Source organism: Brachyistius frenatus, unplaced genomic scaffold, assembly GCF_029030835.1.
Source record: "Brachyistius frenatus isolate BFR_SWC_R1_liver_20210118 unplaced genomic scaffold, ASM2903083v1 Contig_34, whole genome shotgun sequence".
In the NCBI taxonomy this organism is placed as follows: Eukaryota; Metazoa; Chordata; class Actinopteri; family Embiotocidae; genus Brachyistius; species Brachyistius frenatus.
Genome location: NW_027210633.1, coordinates 3,002,902 through 3,025,110, shown reverse-complemented (window position 1 = coordinate 3,025,110; position 22,209 = coordinate 3,002,902). Strand labels below are relative to the sequence as shown.

The 22,209-nt window shown below is 42.0% G+C and overlaps 1 protein-coding gene across 3 annotated transcripts in view; it reads right to left on the bottom strand.

Annotated features, from left to right (window-relative positions):
• abr (ABR activator of RhoGEF and GTPase) overlaps window positions 1-22,209 on the bottom strand; it is a 140,786-nt gene that overhangs the window by 41,691 nt on the left and 76,886 nt on the right. For all 3 annotated transcript variants that reach the window (XM_069700661.1, XM_069700662.1, XM_069700663.1), the window contains 10 exons: window positions 20,638-20,690; window positions 19,143-19,283; window positions 17,965-18,086; window positions 16,040-16,208; window positions 13,855-13,974; window positions 13,513-13,588; window positions 13,250-13,354; window positions 9,041-9,115; window positions 2,269-2,366; window positions 2,039-2,170 (listed from right to left, as the gene is read on the bottom strand). In XM_069700661.1, coding sequence (XP_069556762.1) covers window positions 2,039-2,170; window positions 2,269-2,366; window positions 9,041-9,115; window positions 13,250-13,354; window positions 13,513-13,588; window positions 13,855-13,974; window positions 16,040-16,208; window positions 17,965-18,086; window positions 19,143-19,283; window positions 20,638-20,690 — 1,091 coding nt within the window. The remainder of the gene's footprint in view (window positions 1-2,038; window positions 2,171-2,268; window positions 2,367-9,040; window positions 9,116-13,249; window positions 13,355-13,512; window positions 13,589-13,854; window positions 13,975-16,039; window positions 16,209-17,964; window positions 18,087-19,142; window positions 19,284-20,637; window positions 20,691-22,209) is intronic.

Genomic DNA, 22,209 nt, shown 5'->3' with positions numbered 1-22,209 from the left:
CCACCCTGTCAGAGTCTGGAAGAGGACATGCCATTCTCCGTTTCTCCCCTCCTCTTCCCTCCTCTTCCCTCACAGCGAGCCAGCGAACATTTGGCGTATTTATTTGTGTTTTTTTTGTTTTCTTCTGGCTGATGTTGGCTGGATGTGGATGTTCCCAGCAGCAGCAGCATTTGTCAGTGACAGGCAGTCGTACCAGTAAGGATGGGTCCCACTGTCACGATATCATGATACGGCACAATGCTGAATTATTGATGAATGCATTTTTTTCTGTCACCTTTGAAATGATAAGATGGTTCCTTTTAACTAAGAAAAGGGGATTTAATAGTATGCGACTGTCTTTGTGGTTCTGTGTGAAAACCAGAAGTTAAACCGGTAATAAAATATATTGTCTCTGACAACTACACTAAGAACTGCTGAAATAAAACGTGGACTATCCTTTTTCTACACACACAGAAACAAATGGTTGCACACATAGTTACATGCATGCACGCAATTATTTTTTCATCCACTCGAGGTTTCTCTGATCTAAAGTTGATAAACCCGTCGAGGTTTCAGTCTTAAAGTTGAGCCTGACTGATATTTTGTCCGGTTGATAAATTGGCCTAGCGCACCTATATCGGTAATCGGTATGAGTATAAATGTTGGCTGATATGCATCGATGTGAATTTGTTTTTACAGAACTGAATGTAGAAAACATTACATCCATTACATTTGTCTGTCACAAGCATCAAAAGGATCATTAAAAAAAAAATATTTGCATTAAAGAATATCAGACTGATATATCGATATCGGACGATTTTGTTTTCTTACTTCCTAATATCAGTATAGGCCCGGGACATCCAGTATCACCCGGGCTCTCCTTGTAAGTTTAACTATTGATAGCCGGGAAAAGACTACCAACAGTTATGATTAAGATTTTAATTGATATATTTAATTTGTTTTTAAGAAAGAGTCAAGCTGATGATGCGAGAAATGATGCCATATAAAGATGCGTATGTGCTGCTCCCTCATCCATTGCTTTCCAGAGGAAATCAAAAGCAACACTGGAGGACACAAATCATCAAACTGAATAAGAACAGCATGGAAAGTGGTGGTGACAAACAGGAAATGTTACAACAAACATGTCGTGGGCGTTTTAATTTCTTTTCCCATTCAAAGCCTGTTTGAAAGATAAAAATCAGGAAACTTGGGTCGGAGTAAAAGCAACACTGAAGAACAGAAGATGTTTTTGAGATGCAGCCTGTCCTTTAAAATGCAACATTGTAGATGTGATTCATGCGTGTCCCACTTTCTTGATATCTAAGACAGGAGATTTGTATTCCCACTGCAACTTATCACTGATACCACAAATGTTACGCTATGTGCTGCAGCCATAAACAAATCTGGAAATGCTGATTTATATCTTCTGTTAAGTTTGGAGCGTATCAGCAGCAGGTTCAGAAATAAGCTGCTACAAGCTCACCTCTGGCACCGACATGGGCCACTTGAGAAAAATATGAGGACATAAATTGATGATAAGAGCATGAAAAACCCCTCAGAGTTGACCCAAATTCCTGATGTGAAGCTCTATCGATTGCAGGGCAGCAGGAGAAGAAACTGCAGCCGCAGCAATTTGACTGAATTGCAGGAAGCTGACAGGAGTCAAGCGTCACTTGACCAAACAGAGAAGTTCTGGAAAAATGGAAACGTGACACCTCCGCAGGCTGTTCTGCAAAACTTGAACAATGAGCAGCATTTTGCCTCAATACCAAGAAACCACATATTCCACTGTGTAGACAGGATCTAGTTAACAAGATGCTGAAAGGGGAGTTTTATAGAAAGATTTCTCACAACAAGACAGGGGAAACCCCCTTTAAATAAACTCTCCTTCAGACTATTAATCCAACCAGCATCATTAGAGGCCACTGCGACAAAACCGCCCCATTGTGTGGAGAGGCTAGACAGCTAATTAAAATGAGTCACATGTTGGAAAATCTCCCCGAGAGGACACAGACGTCCCTCTTTGTGTGTACGTGGTCTATTTATATGAGGGCCTTACCTGGACCTGCCCTTTGCCCATGATCTTGTCCACGATCTCGTTGTCATCCTTGTTGAGCATGCTTTTGTCGTAACATTTCTCGTAGCACAGGATCCGCAGGTACTGGGAGCCCTCCAGCTCGATCTCAAACTCCTGAACGACGACACAACAAAGGGAAAATCAAATATCTGCCTTAACACAGAAGAACAAAACGGTGTGTTGTGAAAGAAGACGACGCCTCGGTGACTGACTTCGTTCCACTGAGGCTCCGTGGTGTCTCTGAAGACTCGGGTCTTGGCCTTGCTGACAAAGTATCCGTACGAGTCCACTTCAAGAGTGCAGTATAAATCTGAAAGGAAACAGAAGGCAGACAGGTGTGTCAGATAAAGATGTAAGCTTGGATGGTCGAATGAAATCTGAAACATTTTAGAGGACTAAAATGCATAGACTAAACTATTAGATTTCTTCAAAGCTCTCATGATGCATCTGTATAATTGAGTATAAAAGAGAAGGCTCAGCTCTCAGCTACATTTCAGAGTTGCTGCCCCCTTATGAGGCTGAGCGAAGCCTCAGCTCCTCAGGCAGGACTCTGCTGGCTCTCCTCAGTCCCGGCATGAGCTCTACAACTACAACTAAAACGTATTAATGTCAAAGAGTGTTTTATTAAAACATATTTTTATTAAATTACATTTTTCTCTTGTAGTAAAATCAGAGCCATTAAAGCAGACTTTTAATAGGTGATGATGTCACTGCATGGAGATCATTTCTTTTTATTTACAGACTAACAATATTTCTTGTTAAGGAGTCTCTACACTGCAGTCAGGTTTCAGTGTCAGTGATATGCATGTTCAGCTGCCACCAGTTATTTTCATTCCTGAATAATCTACAAATTAGTTGTTGGGTCTTAAAAATAAAGTCAGTAAATAGCAAAGAAAGCTATTTCTAGAGCTCTTAGTCATGATTTTAAAATGTCGTATTCTCCAAGCAACAGCCAAATATCCAAAGATATTCAGTTTAGAGGACTGAATATTAAGAAGCTGTAAACAGTGAGGCTGGAGTTAGTGGTGCTGAATGCAACATTTCATTGTTACTGTCACCATATGAATATCAAAGTTCAGCAGCAGCCACCATCATACGAGAAGAATATAAATGTAAACAGTGTATCATTGAAACTAAATCCATTTAAAGCAAAAAAAAAAAAAAATCAAAGAATAATAATTTTTTTCAATATGGCAGTGAGAGAGTGAAGTGAAACCGCTCCTCCATTTGTCAATACGTTAGTTTGTCAGCTCACAGACATCAATCTTATTTCGTTGTGCACAATCAGCAACACCATCCCCTCCCCCCCACACACACACACACACACACACACACACTCTTTTAACATCCTCACACCACAGCCGTCGCTCCGCAGGGATTGTCTCAAGCTCGCCTCTTACACGGAGCAATTAAGTCTGTTAATGTGTTTCTTTAAATGGCGCTGAAGTCATTCCTGCAGACCGCGCTACCGTCTGTAGTGCGTCCTCGGACCGGATCCCTGCGGTTGACCTCCGTCTGACAGCATGATGGATGGCCGTGTGGTTCGACTTTTCACTAGGACAGTCACGAGGATCGGCTGAGGGAGCCGTGAGTGGCTGGTTGAATCTCACATACGTACAAATACTCACTTGACAAAGACTAATGCATCAATATTATCATTATCATTATCATCATCATCATCATCACTAGAATTAAAGGAGAGATACCAAACATACAACCCAGTATCACGCCATGGTGTATAATACTGTGTCAGTGTCACGCTTCGCCTCGTCCAGGCGTGAAAAATAAGGAGCCTGAGGTTTAAGCACCAAGACAACTGATCTAGGAAAAGATCAGGATTTGGAGTCAAATTTAAATTTTTCCTTAAGTAACAGTATCCGGTACCCTCCAGTGGACTGACGGGTGTATTACCGAAGTGAGCTATGACTGACTGGAGCAAACATTTGATGTGTCTCAACTGCCCTACTTACATACTTAGATTCACTATTTTGAGTGGATACGTGCGTTCACACTGACGGAGTATGGAAACATGCAGTGCACTACAAGTACCCGGTTGGTGCACTCAAAACGTCCAAAAACTAATTACAAAAAACTGGACCCTTTTCACACTCAACAGTCACCATCTTTGCTACGTGGAGGAGAGGGAGGAACCACCATTGTAATGACTTTTAAATGAAGGAATCTAATGGAGCTGCAGCCATCGCAGAACACTTTACAAAAGTGCTTATTTTTCACTAAGTACCACCACACTGCTGTTGGACAGAGGAATCGTGTGTTTATTGAGTGTGTTAACCACACGGCATGAAAACACATTAATTTCTGGGTCAAATGATTAAAGCTGCAGATATGTTGGTGAGTGATGCATTCAAATGCTGCAGTTATTTTCGGTAAGTACAAACCGGCAGTGTGCGATTCGAGACGACACAACCCTGTCAACATTTAACTACTCCATAAGTAAGAGTGCTAACATATAAGAGGACTACTAAGAGAAATATGTCATTTGGAACAGGGCCATTCACACATGCGTTCATATAACTAAGAGGACTATACAGTCTGGTGGCATTACATCTGGTTCCAGTCCTTCTCTGTTTGTTTTCTCAGCATCCTGAAAGGTTCGGGCATAATTAGTCCCAATGAGGAAGAGATTAGCGATGGCGGTATGAGGGAAGTTCAGTGAAGTGACCATCTGGGGGTTATTTAGAAAGTGAAGCAGTTATTGTATGCTTCCTGCTTCATACGGAAGCATAACAGCTCATGGCCTTCACCTTCTTGAAAATACATAAAGTCCATATCAAAGTGTCTCAGTGAAGAGTTAGCTTGTAAAAACTGAAGCGCTTCTTTATGACAACAATAAACAGCTGTTGGTTGTCGTGAATTTAGAAAAAAAAAACCAAGAGAGGGAATGTGTTTGAGACACTAATGTGATTTAATCCTCTCTTTTCCATCTGACTGGGGAGAAGAGGAGAGTGTATTCATATTCCTGAGCAGCTCTCAGTTTTCTCTGGAAGTTGATTTCCTCGCCATCTGAAATGGGTTTATGTGCCCAGACCTAAAATCCAAACAAGGCCAGAGAGAGGATATTTAGAGAGGTCTTTTTGTGTCCTCGCAGTCGATCCAGGAGGGCTTTGAGAAGTAGGACAGACAAAAAAAAAGAGGCCTGGAACTCCATGAGTTTTCATTTTCCTGGCAAGTCACCATCAGGCTCTGAGTATGAGGGGGATAAATCGGTCAGCATGGGGTCTCTGACCCCTAAATGCAGGGGTTAATAAATACCATCCTTTTCCATCTCAATTAGCCGAGGACTGCAGTCCTGGTGGTGTGTGGGTGTGTGTGTGTGTGTTCTTATACAGGAGGCTAATCTTTGCCCGGGGCCGTGCCCAATGCTGGGTCAAACTGTGGGTTCACAGAATTAGGAGACAAGTGATAATCAGTTAAACTAATCCGAGTCTGTGCAGTTACAGTTCGCAGCCACCATCTTTTTCTTTTTTGCTAGAAGGCTTAAGGAGAAAAAAAAAAAAGTTTAGGGAACAAACTAAATAAACAGGGAACAGGCAAAATCTGTTTTCATCCACAAGGAGAAACTAATAAAAGCAGGGCAGACAATGCATGAGAATACATGCAGCCATGGCTGGGTTGGATTACAGTGAACACTGTAACATGTTCACTTTGCTTCGCTTCGCTTTAAATTTGTATGGGAACAGTGGCGAGTGACAAGCATAAAAAACCCTGTTACTGCAGAAATCGTAACTTTCTTTTGTTGTGTAGAAACTGTTCACGTCTGTTTTGGTAACAGATGTAGGTTTCTCTCAGTTTGAACGGTGTCTTGTCATCTATTTATTGTAAGTCGCTTTGGATAAAAGCGTCAGCTAAATTAAATGTAATGTAATCTGGATCTGGATCTTTACACACTGTTCCTGTGTAGCAGAGGCAACTGCAGTTTCACAGCACTGTAATTGTTATATAGGAGGAATAATGCATGTTCGCTGACACTCACACATCCACATTAATACATGAAGAATAAAGTGACATGGCATGTTTCTATTGGGTCATGATTTCCACAGTTTTTTCTCTAACAGAGTTTTAGGGAGATGCTCGACTCTCAGCTTCTTCCTCTGTGACCCAGTTTGACTAACTTCGCCCTGGGCTGAATTTTAAAGCCCTTTCCCACGGGAGGAGATTGTTGTGACATAAATAACAGCTCCAATAAGATCTTCCATTACATGCTTATGCGAATTTTTTTAATCGGAGAAAGGAGCAAAAAAGAGGCTATTGTTGAAGATGTTGAATCTGCTTGACAGTCTGAGACACTGAATAATGACTGCTATTTGTAGTCATTACACATTTCCATTCTGATATCATTATAAAGAGCACATGCCTCGACAGAAACAACATGCGCACACACACACGCTATTATGCAAAAGAGCAGCAAATGACTTCATAAATCAGCTTTCAGTGAGGAATATCTTAGAGAGACGGTGAACGAGCCTCAAACAAACACAGACTGACTTACACAACAATAACACCAACATGGCTGCACAACATCTGCATAAAAAGGAAGGTACATTTAGAGGAAGCTGGAGGAACATTATTAACATTACAATTGTGGTTTTATCAGGAGATTTACAGGAAGAAGAAAAGTCTTGAACACAATGTCTCCTATCAACTCTACTATCACTGGCAAAACATCAGAATGTGGGAATGTGAACAATTCTGCCAGTGGACAGGTGTAATAAGCAGCATGTCAAAATATGCTGTTACACCACGAGTTAGTCAAATTAAACCTGACAATGCAAGCAGGCCTGAAGTGACTGCTGTAAACATGTAATACGAGACAATGTGAATAGCTTATCAGAATTTAACTAAAGTACAGGAAGTGGATGATGGTAAAAAGATAAAGTACTGTTCGCCTGATAATATTATATCAGTAATATCTTTTACATTTATATAAAACATTTTACATATCATGTAAATGATGAACAGATGTCTTGGCAAATAAGTGTTGCTCATTTTAGTGACTGCACCGACTCGCACACACACACACACACACACACACACACACACACACACACACACACACACACACACACACACACACACACACACACACACACACACACACACACACACACACACACACACACGTATAAACCTTCATCCACCACTTTATCTATCTGAATATACAGTAATTTAATGCAGCATATTTTAAATAATTTTTAACTGCCTCTTTTGCTGGATTCAATGGAGAAAGATTTGTGTGTTGGTGTTTCGGCGCAAGCAAATATCCTGGCTCCGCCCACCTATTGCTAATAGCTTCACTCTTCACTGTGATTATAGTCTGGAAATACTGTTTGCATGAAGGTTGGCTCAGCCATTTTGAGGCGTGGACCAATCAATGCCACGACATCAAAGTCGAGCATTAGTACCTAAATGTAGTTCCAATGGTGGCTGCAGTAAAGCGAGATGATGATACAACAACGCAAGCAAATATTGAGGAATTGAAGCCGGAGGCTGTAAAGTGTGCAACGGTCATTTACTGACATGGCGTTGCACTCTGCTCACCTTGAAGGAGGGTCTCTGTTGTTTACAGCTCGGTCAGTTTCGCCGCGCAACATGCGTCATATGGAGGTCACTGCCGATTGGTTAAAGGCTGCTCCAATTGTTCCAAAATTAACCCTGAGGTCTACACCCATTAGGTCTGGAGACGATCCCCAATGGAGAGTCACCAGACCCAAATATTTACCAAGTGAGTTTGTGTGTGGTAATACGAGATGAGCACGGAAACCCAGAACTTACAAAAGATTGCGACATAGGACTTTAAACCTGTGCATTCTCTGCATATGCACATCGAGGGATGTGTGCAAATGCCATCTCAGACTAAAAGAGATTTACTGTACTGTATGTGCTTTGAGACGCCACAACTCAAATAATTACATGTTAACCTTTGGCCCCATTCGGAGGGACATTTTATTGCTTTTTAACAAACTGTGACATCAGCTTTATGTATGATTTGCTTCTTTGTCCATCTAACAGATTATCTGACATAATACAGACAAATGGCTCTCTCATGACATCACCATAAACGATCCTCATCAAGATCCTGATCACCGGAGGGAAGCCTAACACCACCAACACATCCTCTACCGTGCAGAGTGCCCCACCCCGGCGCTGCATGCTCCACCGGACACACTGACGTCCAACCTCATCAGTGGAACTACCCAACTTCCCTCCACATGCACATGAACACACTTTCTTCATGTTGAAACCCCTCAGCTCTCCGCGCTCCATCAAGGATCAAACGGGCTTTCAGAGGAGAGAGCTTTCCGATCCATTAACCGGGGAAATTCTAGCGGGCCAGCTTTCCCTTACAGTACTGACGGCTGTCATGGTAACTGAGGAAATCATATTTCTGCCTCTCTGTCTCTTCTTCTGATATTTGATATTTGGTGTTTGTGCAACACAGGGCACAAAGTGTGCCCGGAGCAGCAGCTGTCCACCGCTGACACATCTGAAACAGCTTCGGTGGCTTCTGCCAACATCACACAGAATTTTCTCTGCACACAAAGGAACATTTGTGCAAGGTAGGCAATATTGGAGTGTATGAACAACGACAACTGGTATTATATTTGCCAGCGGTTCCGTTTCGAAGCTGCTGTGCAGAATTTTGGAGGGTCTTTCTTTTTATGTGCATGGAAGGTTCTTGTGTCTCTTGTGATGTCTGCTAAATGAAAACAACCACAGGAATCTCCGCTGTTCCTCCAAGACGTTCTCCTTCTCTCTCTCACTCTCTCTCTCCTGCCCTCCGTCCTGCTCTTTTCCACCATCCGTCCATCTCTACATCAGCCACGTCTTGATGGAAACTGCATGTGCAGGCAGCAGTGATTGACTCCATCATGTGTTTTGCTGGCGTAAACGTGTGAGAGGATGCTGAGCCAGAGTGTGTGTGTACAAGTGCGGTAAGAATAATGCTGTTTCTGGCTAACTTACTGGCTGACTCCGTGAACCCTTTGGCAGAGTGGACGATCACATGCAGAAAGCCGTACAGGCCAGGAGTCTCCTCATCTGGAAAACAAGCACACACAGAGCGGTTAGTCCAGTGCCAAGTGAAAATACGGTGACATACTGTTTAAAGTGGACCTACGATGCTAATTTTCAGTTTGTTTATATACATATATACATTCTGGGGCTATAGTAGAGTAGCTTTCCATGATTCATTGTTGAAAAAAAAACATTTATCTTCCCGGGGCCCTTTATGCAGCCTCTCAGTTTATCCTAAAAGAAGCTGCTCTAGTTCTTGTCTCTTTAAGGCCCTCCTACCAAGAAGCCCACTGTCTTCTAATTGGCCAACTTCCAGGAAGCCTGCCGAGCATGTGAACCTGCCTCGTTCTTTATGTGGATAAAGAATAACTACTAAACCTACAATTTAACAGAATGTATGATTGAAAATGGCAACTTTTCTAATCCGTGCATACGTGTTCGAGGCAAAATCAGATGTGTAATAACGAGCGTGGACAGCACGAACATCCGCAGTAACAGAGATGAGTGCAGAGCGTATCTGTTTGGTAAATATTACACTCATTACCTGCTTATGTTGGATATATCCATGGATTTAGTCATTCAATCACAAGCCATATATCTTTTCTTTTTTTTTTTTCCATATAAGGCCCTGTTGATAGCTAGGTGTACAAGGGAAGGTGCTAACATAGCTAGTAAAAGGTTGCTGCCACCAAATGACTAAGTTATAGCATCTCCCTGCACTGAAGGGCTGTACTTCATTTCCTGCAGCAGACGATCTTCTAAAGAAATCTGTGACGAGCTGATGCGAGTTCGTGGTGAACCGAGCGCTGCGCCTGTTGATTTTATTTCAATTGCATTTCTGCTGCAGCTCATGTGCATCTCAGATGTTTTTGCGTCATCCAGTCAGTTGTAGACTGAACCGTAAAAAATAGGTTTTGATCATTTCTATTTTGGAATATTCTGGCACAGATCAGTAGTTGCTGCAAAATTCTCTCTCTGACAACTGAGTGAGACTTTCTGCAGGTCTCTGCCTCAGCTGCACCAAACAGTGTAATGACCACCTATAATAACACTCAAGAACTGTTTAGTCTCATCACTAACAGCTGTAGAAGTATTTTCTAATTGTTTCAGATCCTCTGATGCCGCCACTGACACTAAACGTCTTCCTGTTGTGCCTGCTGACTTTTAACAGTAGGACTTTAAGTTTTCCTCTTTACTTTTTGAGTGGCAGTTTTGTGAATGAACCTTTCCCACACTTGAAGCAGTGCACAAGGGGCCTTGTATGGAAAGCTTGGGGGTGTAGATTAGGCAATTGGCACATGTCACAAATGAACACCTACTCATGAACGGGTGTCATTCATCAAGCTGTGAAGTTTGAGAGTTCTAAATGGAAACACTTTTATAATCAAGACTCAAAAAAAGTGAGTGACTTTTAGCATTATAATATGAAGATGGTATCGCTTGGTGTTTATTGTTTTTCACTTTTTAACTCTTAACAGCTACAACCACTCAACATAAAAGTGCAGAGTGGGACAGACTTGAATCATGGAGGCTGTTTCTTCTCTATAACTCTATAAATAAAATGCCTCAGAAAGCACAACTATCTGAGGATGAATGAAACGCAGTTATTACAACCTTTTGTCAGACCGCTATCAGACCGCACATCAACAAGCAGTCTCCTGCCATAACAACTGAGCTGGAGGTTTGTGGGTGAACTGTTTTTGGGTGGCCTGATACCACCCTACACCCCCTTGTCCCCCCGTCCCACCAACAGACACATGAAGAGGATACAGTCTTTGCTTTGGTCCAGGCCTGTGAAGCCTGGCTGTTACCTGATAAATAAACTGTGATGGAGGGCAGCAGGGCTGCTGTGCGCTCCACTGTAAGCGGCTGAGAGGAGAGCAGGCAGCCCTCTGGGTTAACCATGTGTGTTTTATGTAAGTAACAGGGGAGTTTCACATGGCGACGGTTCAAAGGTTCAACTTCGAGGTGGCCTGAATGCTGCTTTTAGAGTGAAACTGAGATCTCTGTCTTTCAAATATAACCTCACTTTTACATCAAATTGTGGACATTTTTGATAATGATTCAATCAAAGGAGTTAAATGACAGTGTGAGTGTTCAAGGGTGTTTGTCATATCATTCATCCATCCTCTTAGTTATGAGAAATATTCTTCCACCACCTGGTTTCCATTTAAACCCCTACTGCACTTCTTGCATCACACGTCACTGAGGTGTGTTTATGTTTGTTTTAAATGAGGAGTGGGTCAAAAGTCTCAGACAAGACGGGGGGCATAAAACACAGGGATGACACCTCCCAGGAAAAAGAGGGAATGTCAACAAACTAGATAGCAAAAAAAACCTCCTACAGTCCCCCGAAACATCTGACATTGTTCAACAAACTGCTTCAATGATGAGCCGCAGTGAGAAAAATATGCTGTTGTTTGAAAGTAAATAGACTGGACTATTGTTTTATTGGTGTATTAATAGTGAAACAAAATGTTTCCCAATCTTCTGTTCTAAAATAATATAGTGAGGGACCACCACTAAGGAATCGTAAATTTTAGAGGTGTCTGTTTCTGATCTCCTGTATTATTTTTCTTTTCATTTTCACAGGTTTTTACTTTGCAAAAGTGATAAAATGATGGGTCACACCTACAGCTGGGTTTGTGCTGGAAAAAAATACCTTGTATACCGTAGATGTGATGTGACGACACTTCAGAAGATTCTTCTGATTCGAGGAATATGTGAATTGTTTTCTCTGATAGGCACTGATGTAGGAGGTGGATGTGACTAAGTGTAATAATGTTTGTATGCACTGTCATGTCAGACAGTCATATTAAGCCATTTTATCCTGTGAAAAGCTGGTTGATTTAAACTGTGTGGTCTACTTGAGTGCACGACCATGTTTTTGAACTTCTTATCTGAAACATAAAGATGTAATCAAAGTGTAAACTGATGAAAAACTTTGAATAACTAAAGGAAGAAGGAGATTAGCAGGAGCATGGATAGAAACCTTGGATGAACAAGGGGATTTGTATTTGTATTTGTAGTCTTGATATCAATAAGAAGATATTTTTGTGGTTTTAAGAACCATGAACACGTCGATATAGTTTTCCTCGTGCTCTACCAAGAACAGGCTGTTTTGTGTGTGTGTTTAAGGTGCATTGATATCAACGACTCTCCTCTGATTGGCTGACTCTTTTCTGAGTGACTTACGCTCAGGCCAACCACATGTTTTCTTCGGTCTTTGCTAGCTCTGAGGGAATGACAGCTTGGTGTTTTCTTTGGCATATAAGGGCGGCCAGCGGGCTGTGCTGAGGGCGAACATGATATGATATCAGCATGAGTTTGTGACATCACAAACTTACCAAAGTCTAAACGGTTCAGGAGACTAATAAAAACTGTGAGCATTTATCTGTGGGCTTTTAATGTTTAGACACTTTCAAAGTCTTTATACAGCAACTAGACCGGCTTTATAATTTAAAAAAAAAAGAAAAGAAATGAAAATCCAAATTTATAAAAAAAAAATATGGGACCTTTAACATTTAGATGACATTTAGGAAGTTCAAAGCAGGGAACACTTGTTCTTCTGACTTCTTGTTCAGGACACAAAATCAAAACCAAAAATCACAAAGCGATCACCACTTTAAAGGTATTAGATGTCAAAATAATGGCTCACATAGAGATTCCATTATATCAGGAACAAACACGGATCTTTTTTCTGTATGAAGCGGAAAACTTGAAGACAATGTGCCTTTCAGTGTGTCGGTCAGGTCTGTGGTTGTGCATGTGTATTGTGTGTACATGAGACCCTTGTGCCATTTGAGAAGCTCAGAGTGGTTCGGACAGATGGCTTTAATGTCCCCCCCAGCCTCTGAACGCGGCTGCAACGTGGAGATCTGGAGCAAAAACAAACATATAGAAGCTGAGAGCTCACCGCCGACACACTGCGTGGCACTGACGGTTACGAGCTCAATGAGAAACATATTGTAACCCAGATTCATCTCCTGCAAGGCCCCTCTCCCTCATCTATGGCTTCTTTTTGTGCTGCGAGTGGAATAGGCACATTTGTGTGGATTTAAACTCAAAGCATAGAGAAGAGGAAGGAGCAGCCGGTGACTGTGTGTTCATGATGCAAGGTATTCAAACTCGAGACTTAAAAAAAGGAGTGTTTCCTACCGTCCTTGTTACTGGTGACAGGAATGTTGTGGACAGTTCGGAGTTTGAAACAGGAGCTGGTCAGGACCTGGAGCTCGACAGAACTTAACATACATGTCTGGAGGTCTGGAAACAAAACAAAAGCACATGCTACAGTCAAACTTTCCCTTCTCTGCGGTGCATCAAGTAAAAAGTGGTTTGAAACTACTTCAGGACAAAAGGAAACTGTGTTTTTTGAGGAAGTAAGCAGCCACTGAAGGAGTTCTTTATGAGGCCGGTGTTACCTTTCTTCTGGAGTTTCTGGATGCTTTCTTTCCACTCTGACCTCTCATAGTCAGAGGAGAGGAGGAACAAGTAGCTCTGGATATACACAGAGAAATACACGGTTAGCAAACACATCAAGGACTTTGCTTCTTCACTGCAATCATTATTTAAAAGGCTAAAAATGAAAAATCACATGAAGTGTTATGATGTGAAATGACTGATATTTCAGGGATCTAAATCTAATCTGCCACTGAGGAGTCTTTGGAAGGTGCATGTCTCCCTCTAGTGGTGGCACTTGAGCGCTGGAGTGACGTGCCTGCAGCTGGTGAGAGGATGGATGGATGGATGAGTGGATGAAGTACCTTTCCGTGTTTGTTGTGGATACGGAAGGGGATGGTGGGGGAGTGCAGGAGCAGCCAGGACTCCTGCTCGTTCATCTTCTTCCTCAGACGCTCCACGCGGCTCTGACCCTTTGGTGCTTTCTACACAAACACACAGAGAAACGTATATCAAATTAGTCATTTAAGTGATGTAAAGTAGAGTGAAACACAGAGCGTTGCTGTAATGGTATATGAAACCCAGGTTTTTAGAGTGTGAGGAAGAGCTGAAGGGCAGATGTGAATCCATCTCTGAGTCATAACTCGACTCAGATCTTAACACGTACACATGATGCACTTATTTTTAGATTCAGTGAGACGTACCAGGTGAGGAGGTGCAGGAGATCTTACACTGACCGAGAGACAGTCACAGTGCTTCTGTTTCACATTATTGGAAATCGAATGACATTGGGGTTTGTTTTGATTGTATTTGTTTTATTTAGCAGACAATGAATAGAAGTAGAACCTTGATTAACTGAGAATAAAAATATCTACAGGTAGTTTCAGTTGCATTTTCACATAAACATACAGAATGAAGCAAACCCTTGCATGATATCTAATATTATGGGATAGCAAAGCGGCTCTTACCTCATAATATGAGGCACATTTAATTTTAATTTGATGTCTTTTGGAGCAAATAAAGGAAGTTGAAGTAGGTTATCATCACCCATTAAACAATAGAATAAGAAAAAGACCTGGAAGAGAAGTAAAAAATGAGCCACGAGCCACGAGGGAGAAGTTTGGCTTCAGGGCTTTCCCAGACAGGGTTACGGTTACGGAACAAGCTAGAAAGCCATGAAGGCAAACTTCTTCATCATGGGGAGAGAAGGAGACAAGGAGGCCAAATCAAATTATTGTTGTGTAGTGTTTTTGGTGTTGACTGGATGTACTTCACACAACATATTATAAACTATTAATTCAAAAATTAATTAACTCACACTTTTAATTAAAGTTGTATTAACACCCTGTCAATCATTAGTGTTGTCACATTCTAATCAGCCAATTGTCAGCTTTCTGAACTTTTTTCTATTTTGAGAGTGCCGTGCTGTGAGAGTCTTTATATGTAATTCAAGGATCTCTTCTCACTTCTTGTCAGTGTTGGAGCAAAACAAATGCACACACAGTCTCAGCCCTCACCAGGAAGCTGTGAGTCAGAGCCTGCCGGGCAACAATCGGCTTGATCTCTCGCAGCGCCAGACCTCCTGTGACTCCAAATACCAGCCGTGGTCACTCGCTGTGGCCCGGGTGGGCGAGTTTAACGCCGTGAGAGGGGAATAACAGGAACTCTCTGCTCCCAAAGCTTGAAGCGCGTCTCAGCCAGGGGCGCGGGGGTGCGGGGGGGGGGGGGGGGGGTTAACTGAGCATACTTGTAACTGTTGGAAGCTCATAACACCTTTTACTTCAGCCTGACTGTCAGCGCGGCTTACGGATACACATGACAGGCTCGACATTTCCACCACTGATACAAACCACAGTAACTGAAACACTGTGGGAGCAGAAAGAAGGAATTTTATTTATTATATTTAAAGTAAGTTTTTAATTTGAGCTTTGTGTGTTTCCCCAGTTTAAATATCAATATTAAACATGTCTGAACTTCACTTCTGCCTGTTTTTATGCACTCACAAAAGCAGGAGTTTCCCTCCATGCCGCCTGAGACAGAGGAAAGTGTGGGTTAAAGGAAGGTTCAGTGGTTCCAGTAAGGAATCACACACAGCAGGGAGTCTTCCATGGAAGTCTGCGTACGCTCTGATAAATAAATAAATGGCTGTCAAAGTTTCACTCACAACTTCCCGTCTGATTCACTTGTATGTGTTTATGTTTCTTATAACAATAGGAACCCTGCTGGTGATTAAAACTGAGAAAGTTGGAAAAGTTGGAAAGTCCCTCTCAGAGGACGAGGCTCATTTTAAAATAATTAACTTTCCCTTATCATGTGGATCTTGGCACCAAATGCTGCATGTTTATTTATTCATATGCTGTGTTACACAGATAAATACTGAGTAGATTTTACTCCGCAAGTGTTTCTTCATGGGCTCCAAACCCTGCACTTAAAACAGCTTCGGTCCAGTCGCCGAGTTAAAACCACAATGACTGATGAAACCACTCTAAGTAACAGGAATACATCGGATTTGGTTCTGCATGGTGGGAAAAAGAGAAACAGCAGGATTACCTTCTCTTTCTGTATCTCACTCTTTAAGGCAGAGATTTTGATCTTCATCTCCTCGATCTCGTGCTCGGGCAGGACTTGGATGCTCGGGCAGGAGTCGGACTCATCCAGGGTTTGGAAAGTTAAATCCGCCAGGGGGGTGTACCACTTGCACTCGTACTGCTGATGGCGGCTGCAGACGGAGGGAAGAAGGTGACATTTAAATTAGTCCAAAAGCTGCATAAGAAATTTTGTTTTATAAATCACTACAAAACTTAGAAGACAAACAAGCACAAAATGTTCAGCCTATTCATGTCGTCTCAAAGTTATATTGATGAAATGATGCATGCAGAGAGCTCCTTCCAGCAGGCCTGTGGTGACTAATGTGCATCCTCACTAATGAGGCTGTAATTAGCATTTCTGAGTGCAGCACAGTCACCTCATTAACAGTGTGGTACCTTCATCAGACAGCTAATCTAAGCACCTTAATGATGAGACACATCCATACTGGAAAATCATATGTAACATGTGACCAGTTAGTAAAATCCAGTTTAAAGTTGTTAAAAATACATCTGTAACTAATAAAAAATATGAAAACACTCACAGGTACTTTTGCTTGTATAATAAATACTTTTATTTTGATACTTCAGTACTTTTACTAGCAACTAAACTAAAGGACTCTTTTTCACCCAAGACTGAACAGGTTTGTTCAGCCACACTAAAAAACAACTGTTATCATGTGGGGTTTAGTTTTGGGGCTCCGACTCAAAGTTTATTCAGTGATGTTTTCAGCACGTGAGAGATGAGCTTTTCATTTTCTCATTCAATTCACCCCTCTCCCCCACTTCCCTTCTGCTTTATCGCCAAGCCCTTGTCTCAGTGCTCCTGGGTCTTCCGGGACATGTCTTTGTTCATTCAGCTTTGTTCAAACACAACCTTGCAGATATTGCACATAGACACAAACAGAAGGGTGGGGCTGCGTTTGATACATGACGGAGAAGAATATGAATAAATCACCATATCTAAACTCCCAGCTCTTTAATACCAAAGCAGCAAGGGGTATATATATATATATATATATATATATATATATATATAAAGGAAATATCCAGGATGTGGAGCGTGTCTCTGTAAATATGACTAATTCCAAAGTGATAGAATAGAGATGATCAGCTGGGATTAGAGATCCTCGCTGACTTAACACAAGGTGGTTGACTTTCTGGATGGTTGCTTCACTCTGTGTGTGAGTGTAGCCTGTAGGCGGCACGCTGAGATAACAGCCCAGACCATAATAGTCCAATTATGCTATGGAAACGTTATGTGTTCCTCCAAAGTGAGGGGTGGCCGCTAATGACACGGACAAACGGTGAATGTCAACAGAAATAAGAAGCGATCAGGTTAACGGCGGCTGGCAGGCAGACGAGTCGAGCAAAATGTGTAAATGTGACACTAATGACATGCGTCAAAGATTTAGATGTAGCATGACTGAAAAACAAAAACTCAATCACTCTGTGTCTGTTCTCTCTCCTTCCTTTGCCGCCAGCTCCAATAAATTGCTTCCTGAGACATAAACCCTCTGCTTATGCTTACTCATTTCTTGTGATTAACACCTTCGGCCTCGCTCTGCGTTCAGCATGTTGATTTGTTACTCTGCTTCACTCTTCAAAACACCAGCGGAGAAATGCCTGCTCGTCTTTCTCTTTCTTACTGAGGCTTCAAAAACTCAAGAGGCAGGATCAGAGAGAGTAACAGGATCTTTTGTGTCATTCTGTCTCTTTCACAGCCTGAGGTTGACGTGCTGAAGTGGAGGGCAAAATGAATGACAGGTAGGTAGAAAGAGTGGATATTTCACAGGTACACTCAGGTCACTCTGCAGTAACTCCACTCCCAGTTTGTTTTTTTCTCTCTCCGTCAAGAGGAAGGACAGAAAAAAGGTGTGCTGGACTCACCCCACAGCCGTCTTCTTCATCTTGGCACAGAGCAGCAGATCGGTGAAAAGGAAGACATGCCGGAGCTTCCTGGAGCTTTCCGACACCTCCACCAGAAAGCCATCCTTCACCAGCTGACGGGCCTGAGAGAGAGTACCTGATGTTAGTTCCTGCTGTACCAGCACAAACACACACAATGCTGGTAAACCTGACTCAAAAATGCCTAATTGAGTTTTGACCACCAGAGAAAAAACAGTGGGGAAAATTGTACTTGTTTTCAAGTTGATCTCTGACTTGTTCGTTTTGTTTCTTTTAATGCAAACATAAGACAGTTTTGGAGCATATTTCTTTCCCCGGAATCAAAAAACAAGTTTGTAAGTAAAAACATTTGAACTGACATTAAAATCATATAAATTGCATACAAATGATCCCGTATGGTTTTGGTCACAGACTTGATTGTGAATACGGCCGAGTGTTTCCAGTAGGAGGGAGGGAATGTGTGTGTGCGTGTGGTGGACTGAAGTCAAACCCACCAATAGAAACACTCGTCTCCTCCATCAGTGTAGATATCATACATCCAATTCAACGTGCAAGCAAATGTTTTTACTTCAAACTGAAGAGGTCGGATTCATAATCAAAACCTTTTGTGCCACAAAGAAGAGGTTTTGTCAACAAATTCTTAAGTGTGACCAAACCCAACAAAACCATTAGGAATAACTGGTTTGCAACCAAGAAGAATGTATTGTCAAGTCATGTGCTTTTACTTAAAAACAAAATTTATGACTGTAGTGTGAGAAATATTCGCTCAAAACTGTCTTTTATGCGACACAAAGAGAGCGTAGAGAGTTCAACCCTTATGAACACTGGCTGTCTTCCTGTATGTGGAGTTTCTTTTCTCCATCCAGGGACCTTGCACCCAACGGCACAGCTTCTCACTTTAAAGTCAAAGAGAATAATCAATTCATAATCAATTCATTAGGCTGTAGTTTCTGCTGTGACCAGCTGAAATCGAAGCGCGCGGGGTAAAGACAACAATGGCGTCAACCGCTGTTATATTTGTTGCAGTGTGTGGAGGCTCTTAGTAGGTTGTTGAACACACACACACACACACACACACACACACACACACACACACACACACACACACACACACACACACACACACACACACACACACACACACACACACACACACACACCTCTCCTTTGGGTGTAGTGACGGCGGTTCTGCGAGGGTCGATCTCCTCATTGATGGAGGAGAGGAAGTTCTGAGATATCCGCAGAGCGTCCTGCAGCAGAGGGAAGTCCGGGTGGTCCTTCGGAGTGTGTTTCAGCAAGTCCTGAGCAAGCAACAAAACAACAACATCGCTGGGATTCAACTCGCTTTCTAATAAATATGTATCCAAGCATTAGCAGAGGTTCAGATTTAATTTGATAATCCACATATGCAGCTTTCTTATCAAACAACAAAGGAATCTCTAAAATCTCATTTCCTTGTTTTTGTTGAAGCTGTTTTTCGTCTGTGTTGCACGGTGATGAAGAGGGCAGCTGACAACAACCTTCCCTCCAAAATGAACACCGCCAATTTTGATTTCTTATTTTGCATTAAGTGACAGGAACACAACCTTTGTTATAACACACACTAACCTTGGATGCATGTTGTTGTTCTGACTGCTTTATGCAAACTTGCATTCATGCAATACACTCCCATAACGAGACCCGTCCAGGCGTCTCTGCCTTCTCGACTGCTTATTTAGCAGTTAGTTCCCACTCCAAGTCAAATGTCTAATTCCCTAACCTTAACAGTTGAATTTCCATGACATATAATCAACAGAAAAACAGACAAAATTGAGCAACATTATTTTATTCCCAGCAATTTGCAAGCTTAATTTACTAATTTATAGATGTTGTTAGTCCAAAAGTTATTTTTTAACTGATTAAACGATAAATTGATAAAAAAAATATGTGTTATTAAATAGGAACAAAATGAATAAATTTCTTCCGGCTGCCTGTGACTAAAGATTCTCCTCCACAGGGCTGCAGCAGAGCAGCGATGGGGGCAGCTTCTTACTGCTGGTGTGGCTGTGAAGGCTCCCTCTCCCTTATATTGATTGATCAATAGTGGTTTTACAAACTTTACATCTGGATTTTCTGTCTTTTACTGTAAACACCAAATGTTTGTCATCATTTTGTAGCCAAAGCTCCTAAAATTTGTATGTTTGCTTTCGTTAGCAGCGACAGGAAAAAGCTTATCTTGACTGAAGTGATAGTTAATGAGAGGGAGGAGGATAAAACCATTAAGGAAACAAGGACGATAACACGACTTTAAGGAAAGTACTAGATTTTTGTAATTGGCAACTAAAATGTGAACTTGCCACTAACAAAATTCCAGGACATTTCATAACTTCCATGTGTGGAATCGACTTTTTATAATTCCCTGATATTCCAGAAATTGTAAGACCAGTAGGAACCCGTTAGGCTGCAAGGACACTGTGATAAACAAAAAAAGCAGGCTTTGACTTTACATCACTTGTGCTGATATGTGGAGGATGGATTTTATTTCTGTTTGAGATATCTGTCTCAGAAGTTTCTGCCACCAACCGAAAACAATGGAAGTTCTGCAACAACATCTCCAGAGTCAGTGTCTCTGGTTTTTTTGGTGTAAATTTAGGTGACTGTGAGCTGTGTACTCACATGAAGGACCAGGGTGCTCCTGGTAACACGGTCAATCGGCTTGTAAAGTAGAGCTGTGGGGGAGAGAAGAAGAAGAAGAAGAGGAGAGCCGTGAGTCAGGGTTGATTACACAAAAGATCATACATGCAGCAACACAGGCACATGCGCGCACGTACACACACACACGCATACGCACACACACACGCACGCACACACACACACACAGTAGGTCACAGTTCCACCGCTCAAACAAAGGACAAACACTCAGCTCACACCGAGTTAAACACAGCACTTATATAGTCTGACTGATGATGACTCTAAGGTCGACATTAAGCTTGATGACATGAACATCCACACTCCTGGATGTTTCTTTAGTAAGACGTTCACTTCATCCCAACCTCTGATCTCCCAGCAGGGGAGAAAGTGCACAAACACCATATTATTGTTATTTAAATGTGACTCAGTGTGTGTTGTTCTGTAGATTGGAGGAAGGGGAATGCAGCAGTTTGTTACAACACAGTGAAGGTACACACACACACACACACACACACACACACACACACACACACACACACACACACACACACACACACACACACACACACACACACACACACACACACACACACACACACACACACACACACACACACGTTTGTGCGCAGGCTATTTAGTATGCAGTCCATCTCTGGGGGTGAAGCTGCCACCTCGTATTGGTTCTGAAACAGTTCCACTGCATATTTAGGCTGCTGCCAGGCAAACTACAGCCTGCCTGGACACTGCACTACACTGGAAAACACAATGATTCAAACACACACACACACAAATACAGAGAGGTATCTATAGAAAGTACAGGAAGACTGACACGTGCCCACATGTCACCCTTCCTGCCTCTACGCCAAAGTTTAAGCCTGCACCGTCGCACTTGGCCGCTCTCCCACCGGGGGACGGCTTTGCTGCTGAGGTAACAGCCGACACACATGACAGCTGTAGGTGAGAAACTCCCACAGACAGGGCAGAGAGAAGGATGGAGAGAAGAATGACAGCAGGAAAGACAGCAGATGTGAGAAGAGACGATCTGATGCATATAAATATGTATGTACGCAAGCAGAAAGTCTGTCAGAGCGGAGCTCCAGCAGACATGTAATGAAATGACAAACCTCTCAAGGTCTCACAATAATAACTCCACTTATGTCACGCAATACTGTAAAACAGATATATATATATATACTATATATATATATATATATATAGTATATATATATATATATATACACAGTATATATATGTATATGTTTATATATGTGTAATAATGTTGAAGAAAGTCATGGAAAGCAATAAAAATACAATCCACAAGGGTCTAAAAACATTTGGAAAGCAGCTGACAGAGTTCCACTCAGTGATCAAGCTAATCTCCATTTATTATAGTGAAAACTGCAGCAGCTGATTTTCAAAGAGAAGAAAAAGCCAGTCAAGTGAAACTGAGAGAAGTGAAGGACCTTCTGTGTGCAGGGAGGGTCGTCCCAGACAGACAGACTCCCACGGAGACGTGGAAGCACAGCTACACTTCCGCTTCAGTCTTACACTTATCTG